The sequence below is a fragment of the Stomoxys calcitrans genome, chromosome 1 (assembly GCF_963082655.1).
Source record: "Stomoxys calcitrans chromosome 1, idStoCalc2.1, whole genome shotgun sequence".
Lineage (NCBI taxonomy): Eukaryota > Metazoa > Arthropoda > Insecta > Diptera > Muscidae > Stomoxys > Stomoxys calcitrans.
The window spans coordinates 181046633-181060108 of record NC_081552.1 but is presented as its reverse complement, the minus strand read 5'-3'; the positions used below and the strand labels follow the sequence as shown (position 1 = coordinate 181060108).

Genomic DNA, 13476 nt, shown 5'->3' with positions numbered 1-13476 from the left:
AGACTTTGGCGGATTTTTTCAGATGGGTTATTAAACAATCCGTATCAAATTTCGAGCAAATATGTTCAAATGTAAAAACTTCGGTTAACATGATGATGAGTTGCAAACGGAATGACTGATAGCCTATCCTATGGTGGGTGGGTATAAAAACAAGTAAAAAAGCATTACGTTCTGGCCGAACTTTGGATACCCAGCACATCGGGTATCTATGTTAACCACCTTTCGTTTATCCGGTGAAAAATGCATCATTTATGAACCCATGGGAGCTATATCGAAATACGGTCCAATTTGGAACAAACTTAACGTAGATCACTGTGCCAAATTTCAGCGAAATCGAAGTCTATTTATGGGCTCAAGACTTTAAATCCGCAGATCGGTCGACATGCAGCTATATCCATATATAGCCCGATCTTGACCATACTGGGTACGGATGTCGAGGAGCCTAAAGCAACACACTGTGTCAAAATTCAGCGATCGGTATATATGGGGACCATATCAAGATTTGGTCCGAAATAGCCCATCTTCGAACTTAACCTGCCAGTGGACAAAAAAGTGCAAAGTTTCCATTGTTAAAGACTTCCACAGACAGACTAAGGGACATAGCTTGATCGTTTTAGATTTTGACGACGTTCACGTTCATATATAATTTGTAGGATCAGAAATGGATATTTTTATATGTTGCAAACGGAATGACAAAATGAGTACAACTCCATTCTTTGGTGGTGGGTATAATAAAATAAATTTAAAACCCTAACCCTATTTGTAGGCTCGGATACCTCATTTTGGATTCCTGTATGGCAAATCTGTTTATCTGCTTGAAACATGATTCACTAGCCTTGTTAATAGAAAAGTTATAACCATTGCAATGGTCTAGAATTTGAAAGCATTCACATTTAAAGCATGGCAAAACCAAACGAGAATTATGTTACGATAAAACCAGTGGCGGAATGCAGGTGTTGTTAAGAATGCGTTGGTTTCTACAAAAATCATTACTAACATCCTTCAGGACTTATTATGGGTGCCTATTATGGCTGGTCAATGAATTGTATTTACGTTATTTCTTCCAAAGGGGAGTGAGTGGAGCTAATGACCATGAGAAAGAATATCATATTTTTCAATCAGACATGGGTCATGAGATATAGAGAAGTTCAGATGGAAATAAAAGCGGTGATCGAATCTTTTAGCTTCCAACCAAACGAGTGCTAGGTTAGGTTTAAAACAATTGGGGATTTTGAACACGCAAAAAAATAAAAAGTTTACGACATTTTAACGGCAGACAAAATACTTTTTTTACGAAGTTTTTCTTTTATTAAAACTGTGAGACGCGTCGCTTCAATATATCGAACGTTAGCCATAAACGTAGCATTATTAAATGTAACTAACTTTTTTTATTCTAAACTCTTAAGCAGCTTCGCCTACGGTAAAAGGACCTTTCTTTTCTTGTAATACCAAAAAATCTTTAAAGACAAAAGTGTTTCGATAGCAGCAAACGATTATTCGTGTATTGGATCAATAATTACTCTTGTGTCTCTCTTACTAAAGAGAAAAAGTAGAAAGGCGTTAAGTTCGGCCGGGCCGAACATTGGATACCCAGCACCTCGGGTATATATTTAAACCACCTTTCGTCATAGTTCGGTGAAAAATGCAGCCCCATAGCAGCTATATCGAAATATGATCCGATTTCGACCAAATTCGGCACGAACATAGAGTGGTACAAGTCATTGTTCAATTTTATAGAAGAAAATATTAGTCTTTTTGGTAGCTATATCCAAATATAGACCGGTCTGAACCATAAACGATACGGATGTCAAAAAGCCTAAGATAAGTCACTGTGTTAAATTTCAGCGAAATGAAATTTTATATGCGCCTTTTGAGGCCAAGACTTTAAATCGAGAGATCGGTCTATATAGCAGCTATATCCAAATCTGGACCGATCTGAGGCAAATTAAAGAGGGATGTCAAAGGGCCTATCACAACTCACTGTCGCAAATTTCGGCGAAATCGCACAACAAATTTGCCTTTTTGGGCCCATGACCTTTAATCGAGAGATCGGTCTTTATGGCAGCTTTATTCAAATCTGGATCGATCTGATCCAAATTGAAGAGGGATATCGAAGGCCCTAACAAAACTCACTGTCCCAAATTTCGGCGACATCGGACAATAAATGCGCCTTCTATGGATCCAAAACCATAAATCGAGAGATCTGTCTATATGACAGCTATGTACAAATGTGGACTGATCTGATCAAATTGAAGAAGGATGTCGAAGGGCCCAACACAGCTCATTGTGCCAAATATTGGCAAAATCGGGAAATAAATGCGCTTTTTATGGGCCCAAGACCTTAAATCGTCGGATCAGTTTATATGGCAGCTATATCCAAATCTGAACCGAAATAGCCCAAATTAAAAAGAAATGTCGAAGGGCCTAACACAACTCACTGTCCCAAATTTCAGCAAAATCGGATAATAAATGTTGATTTTATGGGCCGAAGGCCTTAATTCGGTGGATCGGTCTATATGGGGGCTATATCAAGATATATTCCGATATAGCCCATCTTCGAACTTAACCTGCTAATGGACAAAAAAAGAATCTGTGCAAAGTTTCAGCTCAATATCTCTATTTTTAAAGACTGTAGCGTGATTTCAACAGACAGACGGAAATGGCTGGATCGACTCGGAACGTCGAGACAATCAAGATTATGCATCATGTATCCGATTTGGCTGAAATTTTGCATATAGTGTTATCTTATGACTTTCAACAACTATGCCATGTACGGTCCAAATCGGTCTATAACCAGATGTAGCTCCCATATTTTAGCAGAATCCATGGTTGTGGGTTCCCAAAATTCGGCCCGGCAGAACTTAGAACGCTTTTATTTGTTCTCTCTTTTCTGCTGTATTGCACTGCCGTTTTGTGAAGAACAACACACGTATCCAATCAGGAGGATCAGTCTCTCACACACTAGATAAGATACATGTTAAGGAATAGATGCATACGATTTTGGTCTCATGGCTTAGAGGTGAGCCATAGGATAACGCAGGGGGCATTTTATCACCGCTCCTGTAGGTGACTTCCGTTAAAGTTCTGCCAACAACCTAACATGATAGAGTAGCTCACATATGTAGCCAGCATTAGTAAGGGGATAACCACCGCTAAAAATGTTTCTGATGCTTACGGCGGCATTTGAATCCAGGCGTTCGGCATTATAGGCGGACATGCTAATCTCTGCGCCACGGTGGTCTCACCGTTAACCTTAAGAAAAGAGAAATTTTATGTGGGTTCTTCAGCGTAAAAAATCGTATTCAGCAGACTGCAGCCAGGCATCATATATGTTTGCCAATATGCAGTAGAGCCATGGGCTTTAGAAATAGCGACTGCATCCCGATTCTGGTATATGCATCGGTAGAATGGTGGACTGTGATTAAGAGGATGGGCAATGTAAAAATACTACAATAGATTCAACGCACATGTTATTTTACAATAGGTATGGTAATTAAGCCCATTAAGATTCGAGATAAGATTTTATACAACATGAGGCAGCACTAGCGTCTAAGGAACTAGACGATGGGGGTATGGATTAAAGGTAGATCGCACCATCGTCTGAAAGTCGATATGAACATAGGGATAGATAATGAAACGGTACAGTTTTCGTATTGACTATTGAGGCTTAGTAAGAAACCTGAATACCAAGGATGCTGGAATGGACGGGAAGAACCTTAGCACAAAAACCACTTCGTAGCCGTTGCTACACAGATGGCTCGAAGCTAGGGAAAAGAACAAGAACTAATATTGTGCTAACACGTTGCCAGCGATTATGACGTGTACACGAAGTCAAATGGCAATATGAACGATAAACATTAGGTCAGTAAAGTCTAACATGGTGCTGAAGAGCCATTTATGCTTGCACTGCAATAACACAAAATCATCATTATTTGGATTTGAAACAACTGTAGCGTAATTCATTATTCATTTTGCCTTGAATGAAAACCCGATCCGAGCTAGGGACATGGGCGAGGGAACCACACTTGACACTTTGGAAGAAATCGTCAGTCGGAAGGACAGCAAAAGTCCCATTAGGGATCCAGACCGGGAGAAGACGAGGCGGTTACTGAGAGGATAAAAGAAGATTTCAGTATGACCTTCTAGGTCTAAGCGGATCACATTGGATTTCAAGCATTAGATGATAAGTTGCTATACCGATTCTGGTACAAAATCTAAGCCAGCTCAGGGGAAAAAGATTAAGGAATATGTTAGGTTAAGTTGAAAGGAGGGTGCGGATATTAATTCACCCAATGCTAATATGGACATACACCTAAGCCAGTAATCGGCTTGTTGTGCGCGAGAATTTTTAGTTAGGAATTACGTGCTACTTGCAAAACCCTTAATTGTTTTCCATACCGCTCCCCTACGTTGGTTCATGCCTGGTATTGTGTCCCCACTTAAGTACCGGTGTCTTTTAGCACCGAAAGGCGAGCAATGACATAGGAAATGCTCCAACGTCTCATCATCTTTCCCACATGCCCTACACATGCTATCACTTGCAGCACCGATTTTGCATAAGTGAGCTCGTAGTCCTATGTTTGCCGTTATGATACCAATAGCTATACTGACCTCCTTCTTATTTCTTTCAGTAATAGACTCGTTCTCTCACTATCCAGATCACCATATTGGATTTTCGCCATCCTACCGACTGTTTCGCTGTTACATGTGCATTCATCGCCCACGCCCTTAACTCAGACTGCGTCGACCGACTGGCCTTCACTGCCAAATCGTCCACCCTTTTATTCCCCCTCACTCCGCTATGGCCTGACAACCAAACGATACGGATTGTGCCATCGTCAGAGACTGTTCGTGCCTTACCGTCCTGGTAATAATAATGTCCCGTAATAATGTTCACATTCGACATCTTCGCATTAGTACTACACCACTTCACGCATTCCGTGATCGCCCGGATCTCCGCCTGCTGAACCGTATTGTGGTCAGGCAGTCCACAACAGAACTTAGTCCTTGGGTTCTCAATGTAGACCCCCAGGCCCAATCTGTCTTATGACTTTGATCCATCCATGTAACATGATCTTCCAGATGGCAATACTAGGGTTCCGTCAGTCCAAGACTGTGCCGCTGGCAGCAGTGGCTAGACTTTAAGTGTTGTCTCAGGTATCCGATTGGAAACCTCTTCCATTCCTTTAAGGTTTCCTATCGTCGCCTCGATTATACCGCGATGGTATGAGCTGCTCCCATCCTCAATTCATTCTCCCATCGCCTCATAGCCGCAGTGGCTGCCTCACACTTAATCTGTATGTGAATGGGTCGGATATCTAGAATAGCCTTCAGTGCCCTAGTGGGCGTGGTCCTCATCGCTCCGCCTATGCCAAGACAACATGTTCTCTGAACCTGTTGTATGGTCCTTATTTTGCAATGGAGAAAGCAGTCCACCAAACAACTGAGGCGTAAGTAAGTTTTGGTCTAATATAGAGTCAGCGGACTATCTTCGGATTCACGCCCCATTTCGAGCCTACGGCCCTCTACATAGTGCCCAACATATGTGAGCCTTCTCAATACGGTCCTGAATGTGACACTTCCAATTAAGTTTCCTACCAAAGATCACTCCTAAGTATTTGAACTTGTCAGATATTGAAATCGTTCTGTTAAGGAAACGTGGTGCGTCAAATTGGCCCACCTTCGTATTCCTCGTGTAAAGGCAGAATTTAGTCTTCTCTGGGTTAACATGTAGACCCCTGGATCTAGCCCAGTCATATGTCATATGCAAGATCCTTTCGACCCTTCTGCACAGCCAGTTCCAATCCTTACCCCTTAGAAGTACTGTACTGTTCGAGTTCAAATACGTCCTCATTCAGCATCCGCAATAAGTCGCAATGCCGCCCTGTGGCGCAATTTATCTAGCTGGTTTATGCAGGACCCGGTCCACCAGGTACTGGTGTAAAGATTGGATCCATATGTCGGTCCGCACATTGTTAAAAGCCCCCTCGATGTAGGATGTAGGACTTGCCATAGAGGGATTCTTCTATTTTTTGCACAACCTCGTGCAGAGCAGTCTCCACCTATCTTCCCTTCATACAGTCATGATGTTTGCATTCAAGGAGTTCGCTGGATGTCCTACTCTTTATCATGGTATCCACAATACGTTCCATGGTTTTGAGTAAAAAGAACGTAAGGCTTATAGGTCTGTAGGCCATTGGTGTCGCATAACTTGCCTTGGCGGGCTTGGGTATAAATACCACCCTTACCTCTTGCCAGGCTGTGACAATATTGGCCAGGTGGGGCCCAAGATAGGTGTCTCCGTGAGTTCCGTCGCACCCCGTGGAAAATGGGTTTTCATCAAAGCCTCAACATATCCTCCCTTGTCTCTGCTCTCACTCCCATGTCTTCCACTAACGTTTCAGTTTGGACATGGGCTTTTGAGAGAAACTTTTTCATCTTGGCGGCGTCATTAACGCTATTGACCTGTTCTCAGAAAAGCTTCCAGGAGGCACGTTTTGCCGCTCTGCCGTGTGTAATACACATCGCAATATACTTTGGTTTTTACGACTTGCTCTGTTGTAAAGTCTGCGGACCTCTTTCCCAATGTTGCGAATCTCCCCGGTCATACAGGTTTTTTCTTGGTCTGATTTCCTTTCTCGAAGAGGACACCCATCTACGAAAGACTCAAGGAATATTTTAACAGCTCAGGATTCTGAATATAGGCTTTTCGAGATTTATTTCTATAATTGTTAGATTACTGGCACAGGTGGAGGTCCGCCATCGTTGAACTAAAAATTGAATTGAACAGCACACGTTAATATGAGAGATATATTCCCGTTGTTCCTTAAGTGGAAGGTACGTGGGCAAATTTGCAATTGCTCCATAGGCAAAAAGCAAAAAAAAATTTGTAAATTCTATGAATAGTAAGACGTGCCATCGCGCACTGACTTTTTTTATTTGTTCTTTCTTAACATTGAATTGTTATAATCCAAAATCGCCTTTACACTGCAACTATTTGTGTAGTCAAACTTAAAGGCCTTAAAAGGGCACTATTCAAAAATGTGCACCACTGTCATTGTTTTACCAGTAGATATACATGCATACATATTTGCAATTGAGGGATCCATTTAACACAGTACGAAAGTGCGAAGGAAGCCGGAAGGTTTAGATATGCTAAATGCTCAGCAATAACCAAATGAGTTGGACTCACAATCCTTTCGATAACATTAAAACAATCTAAAATGTTTTTTTTTATTCCTTGCTTATTTTTCTTACAATTCATTTTTTGTTTTCCTTTTTTCTATATCTCTCTCGCTCATCGCACACGCTGCTGCTCCAACATCTGCCTACACATGAATCTTCTCAATGGTTGCCACTTGGTGTTATCAACACTTTAAACATCCTGCCTGGCATGTGGACGAACATTCGAATCTACTATGAATTGACAACGATAACAATTTCTATTCAATATTCAATTCATGCAACATTCGACCAACATGGATTTAACACACATACCCACCCACACACATGACACAAATCTTGGATGCTGAATGCTGTTGGCCGATTGCCCCATCCCTCACTCTTTACAGCCAAGTACCAATTACAAGGCTGAAAAAGTCATGTCAGATAAACTGAATTTTAACAAGCATACCGGAATTCGGGAGGCCTCATTGTTGTTGGTCAAGGAGAAGTGTGGACGTTATGCTCTGATACGTGAGCCATTGTACTTGGATCGATGTGTGGTATGCAGTGAAGCCGATTGGGATGAATATTTCGAGATACAGGAAATCTCATCGAAGGACACTTTCATATTTAAAGTAAGTAAACATACTCAAGCCTAACTACTAACAGACACACCTACACACACACAAACAAAGAAAGGCTCAGTTTTATATGCATTAATTGAAAGTCCAAAGAAATTCATGCAACAGCAAATTAAACATGGCGGGTCAAATCATGGGATTATACTAAAAATTTACAAAAATTAACTTAGTTTAAGTAGCACATGTGCACTGTAAGTACAAAATTTCTAACAAATCAGCCAAAAGTTTTAGCTTCTTGTGAAAGTAGCATACTAGTCAGGAGAGCGTTTTATATGGGAGCTACTTTGTTACGTTATACATAACTTTGGACCATACATATCACGCTTGTTGGAAGTCATATCAAAACACTACGTACAAAATGCCAGCCAAATCAGATAACAATTGCTGCTTCCATGAGCAAAATGTCAATCAAATTCGATAACAATTGCGGCTCCCACGAGCTCAAGATTTCAAATTGGGAGATCTGTTTATATGAGAGCTATATCAGATTATTGACCAATTTGGCTCATCTGAGCTCGGTTGTTGGAAATCCCAAAAGAAGAATATTTGCCGAATTTCAGCCAAATCGGATAACAATTGCAACTTCCAGGGGCTTAAGATCCATATTCGGGAAATCGATTTATATGGGAGCTATACCAGGTTGTAGACCTGTTAAGGCCCTACTTGGCATTGTTGTTTGAAATCGAAATCGATAACAATTGCCGGAATTTTAAACTGATAACGGTTGCCGCTCCCATGAGCTCCAGATTTCAAATCGGGAGATAGGTTTTTTTTGGGAGCAGTATTCAAATATGCACCGATATTGTCCATTTGCGATCCCCAACGACCTACATAAATAAGAAGTTCCTGTGCAAAACTTCAAACGAGTATCTCTATTCGTGATAAAGATATCGTGATTTGGCAGACGGATAGACGGACGGACATTGATAGATCGACTACGAATGTCGAGACGAACAGAAATATATATACATTATAGGGTCTCAGATCAACAGTTCAAGGGGTTACAAACGGAATGACTTGATTAGTATACGCCCCACTCTATTATGTTGTGTATACAAATTTCACTTATTTTTGGCATCTAAAAAGTTCCTCAACTTTTATCCAAGCCCGAAGCGATTTCAATGAACGTTTACAATAATTTCATGTTTGCCTATGCCGCGGGAAGCATGTGCTTGAATCCTGGCGAGAACATCAGAACAAATTTCAGTGGTGATTATCCCATCACAAAATATGGCGACTTTTGTGAGGTATTCAGGCGTGAATAGATTTCCACTAACTGGAGTCACTCCGCGGCACATCGTTTGGACTCGACAATAAAAAGAGTTTCCTTATTATTGAGCCTAATGTTAAATCGGACAACACTCATTCATAGGCGGGAAATATGTCCAAAATTCCTTTATGGAATATAACGGTGCAACATAAGGTTATTACAACTTGTACAGACAACGTAGTGTCTTGGCAAAGATGGTGTGATCAAAACCAAGCCTACTAAGGCATTGTAGTTCTTGATGTCCGACCCATAAGCATACTTGCTATATCAAGATTCACGCCGTAAAAGGCTGCATCAAATATTGACCATGTAAAAACGTGATAAGTTCGGACAGGCCGAATCTTGGGTACCCGTCATCATGGATTTCGATAAAAATTTACTCTTAATAACCCAGTTCGTGTATAAATTATTTTATACAATCAAATTGGGCAGATTGCTGTTTCACTGTTCTCAAGAAGTCATATCGGGGTATCGATATTAAAGTGAACCAATGTCAGAATATAGACCAGTTCGGACAATACTAAGCATAGAAGTCATAACAGAAGTCTTTGTCAAGGCCAAATTGGATTTTGCTATGTCCGTCTGTCTGTCTGTCCTTTTGACCGCGTTAATTTGTGTACAAACTATAGATCGCAATTTTCATCCGATCGTCTTCAAATTTTGCACATACATTTTTATACCCACCAGCGAAGGATCGGGGTATATTCATTTTCTCATTCAGTTTGCAACACATCGAAATATCCATTTCCGACCCTATTAAGTATACATATTCTTGATCGTCGTAAAAATCTAAGACGATCTAGATATTTCCGTCCGTCTGTCCGTCAGTCAGTCTTTAAAAATAAAGATATTGAGCTGAAACTTTGCACAGATTCTGTTTTTGTCCATAGGCAAATTAAGTTCGAAGATGGGCTATATCGGACTATATATAGATATAGCCCCCTTATAGACCGATCCCCCAATTTAAGCTCTTTGGCCCATATTTATTTAGGATAGTGAGTTGTGTTAAGCCACTCGATATCCTTCTTTAATTTGGCCCTGATCGCTCCAGATTTGGATATAGCTGCCATATATAGACCGATCTCTCGATTTATTTATTGTCCGATTTTGCCAAAATTGTAAACAATGAGTTGTGTTAGGTCCCTTAACATCTTTTTGAAATTTGGCCCAGATTTGGATATAGCTGCCATAAAGACCGATCTCTCGATTTAGGTCTTGGGCCCATGAAATGCGCATTCATTGTCCGATTTGGCCGAAATTTGGGACAGTGAGTTGTGTTGGGCTCTTCGACATCCTTCTGCAATTCGGCTTGAATCGGTCCAGATTTCGATTTAGCTGCCGTATAGACTGATCTCTCGATTTAAGGTTTGGGCCAATAAAAGGCGCAATTCATTGTCCGGTTTCGCCGAAATTTGGGACAGTGAGTTGTGCTGGGCTCTTCGACATCCTTCTGCAATTCGGCTTGAATCGGTCCAGATTTGGTTATAGCTGCCGTATAGACTGATCTCACGATTTAAGGTTTTGGGTCCATAAAACGCGCATTTATTGAGCGATTTTGCCGAAATTTGGGACAGTAAGTTGTGTAGGCTCTTCGACATCTTCCTGCAATTTTGCCCAGATTCGATATAGCTTACATAATTACCGATCTCTCGATTTGAGGTTTTTGGCCCAAAAAAGGCGCATTTATTATCCGATGTCTCCGAATTTTAGAACAGTTGGTTGTGTTAGGGCCTTCGACATCCTTATTCAATTTGGCTCAGATCGGTTCAGTTTTGGATACAGCTGCCATATAGACCGATCTCTCGATTAAAAGTCTTGGCCCCATAAAAGGCGCATTTATATACCGATATCGCTAAAATTTGGCACAGTGACTTATGTTAGGATTTTCGACATCCGTTTCGCATATGGTTCAGATCGGTCTATATTTAGATATAGCTACCAAAAAGACTAAAATTTTCTTCTATAAAATTGAACAATATCTTGTAATTATTAGACCACTCAATGTCCGTGCCGAATTTGGCCCAAATTGGACCATATTTCGAAATAGCTGCTATGGGGGCATAAACTATGCATTTTTCACCGGATTATGACTAAAAGTTGTTTACATATATACCCGAGGTAGTGGGTATCCAAAGTTCTGCCCGGCCGAACTTAACGCCTTTTTACTTGTTTTTGGTGTAGAGACGAAGCGAAGTGTTAATTGTCGCGACAAAACACTACGTCCAAAATTTCAGCCTAATCGGTTAACAAAAAGCGGCTTGTTGGGACTCAAAATCGAGTCAAAGAACCACCTTATATGGCAGCTGTATCCAAATCTTAACCGATATGAGCCATTTTCAATCCCTAACGTCCTACATGAATAAAAAGTACATATCTGTGGAAATTTTTAAGCTGCTAAATTTACGCGTTCAACCGTTATCGTGATTTCGACAAATGGCTAGCGCAACTCAGAATGTCGAGACGATCAAATATAAATATTCTTTATGGGGTCGCAGTTCAATATTTCGAGGTGTTACAAACGAAATGGTCATGGCTATAAAAATACATGAACTTACAGTCAGACTGCCACGGCATATGACGAGCTTTTGGGATCGCTACTTCTAGTCAGCCAAGACCGAAATCAATGAGATTGGTCAAATGATACCGCAGTAATGAATATTTGAATAATGATGAATGCAATGCGTACACCCTAATATCTCCATATATCAATAAAGCTTTTCCATTTTGCCTTAATTTCTAACCAGCATTACCTACTCTGTTTGTTTTTTCCCCCTTTCAGGCCGAAGACAATGTTCGCACCAAGCAATGGTACACACAACTTCAGTATCACGCTCAAGGAATGGGTGCATGGCGCAAAAGACGCAACGCTTTGGCCAATATCATGATTAATGGCATGCTAACGCGCAGTTGAATAAAAATAAACGACGAGACTAAGCAGTGCCCAGCACTGGTCCGAAACGAATTGAAACCAATCAAATTGGAAGAATCAAAAATACGAACTCGGCCGACTTCAATGTAGACACGCAGAATATAACATGTGAGCTAAAAACACTACAGGCCACGAGAACGAAAGAAAGCAACATCAGACTTCAGTTATGGCAGTGTTTGCTGTGTACATTATAAATAGTAACTATCAAGTTAGTGTGTAAACAATTTGTAAATCTGTATAAAATTAAAAAAAAAAAAAAAGAAAACCTAATATAAAATGTTCTCCTTCTCAACAACCATCAATTGTTTCTGACAATCTATAAGCACATACTATACTTAATGTATATGTATATTTATCTCAATATATAATTACACATCAGTTATTTTACTGTATTTTATATCGGATTATAAATAAATTATCTTGGAAATAATTAATAAAACATATACAAAAAAACATTAATGGATCTATGTAACTTACGTTTGTTGTTATTAGAATTTTTTAATATCAACGCATTTAGTGCGCTTTTGTAAACCTTTCACAAGATGACTTTGTAGTTCATACTTGTGTATCAATAAATATCATTATATAAATATTTTCATGCGTATGTATTTGTTTCGATTACTACTACTACTACTATTCTATTGCTACTATCACAATTATTTTATTGGATATATTGTAACTATAATTTCAATCATTATAAAAAATAATCAAATAAAGTTATCAGAAGAAATTTTTATTAGCATTTCGCTTCAATCGTTTAGGAGCAGGTAAGGTTTTGATGCACAAATTAAATCAAAGAAAACATCCAAATGCAGAATGCAGGCCAAAACCATTGCCTCTCTTAAAAGAGGGGAATGCGCCAAGATTGGACCCAATAAACCCTGTGTGAATGGGATATTCGGTTGCGCTAGGCGTATGGTGTACGCTTACTGTAAAAGAAGGAACTCAGAAGGTATTTCGAAGTCTGAGGAGGAATCTTTCATACCTCATGTGTCCATTGCCCACTCTCAACGGCTCTTGAATGTGTAAGGAAGTTCAGCAAGACAAGTCAAACGAACCTTGTGAGGATGAACTTTGGCTCCTCACCACGGTCCAGTTGCTGTAGAAAAATCTCAATTATAAAGCAGAGATAGTAAACTATCGATCGAAGGACAAATCACACCTTCCATCTCTTTGTTGACTACAAAGCCGCTTTCGATACCCCTTTACGTTCAAAGGTATTTCAAGCCATGTCTGAGTTTGGTATCCCTGCAAAATTAATTAGACTCTGCAGGATGACATTCCTCCGTAAGAATAGGAAATAATAGAAGAGTAATAAAGAATAGAAGAATAATAAAAAATAGAAGGATAATAAAGAATAGAAAAGAGCCTTTGAAAGAATCGAAAGAGAGTTAGTGAAAATGGGTCTGGCAGTAAATGGAGATAAGACGAAATGGATGGTTTCAACTCCCAAAAACCCTTGGACAACCGAG

General features: G+C 40.0%; 1 protein-coding gene across 1 annotated transcript in view; it reads left to right on the top strand.

The window, feature by feature from the left end:
* The window catches only part of LOC106093651 (uncharacterized), a 367744-nt gene extending 355293 nt beyond the window's left edge, over positions 1-12451 (top strand). Inside the window, exons 6-7 of the mRNA XM_059361756.1 lie at positions 7572-7799; positions 11855-12451. Coding sequence (XP_059217739.1) covers positions 7572-7799; positions 11855-11986 — 360 coding nt within the window. The 3' untranslated portion in view covers positions 11987-12451. The remainder of the gene's footprint in view (positions 1-7571; positions 7800-11854) is intronic.
* The last annotated feature ends 1025 nt before the right edge of the window (positions 12452-13476 follow it).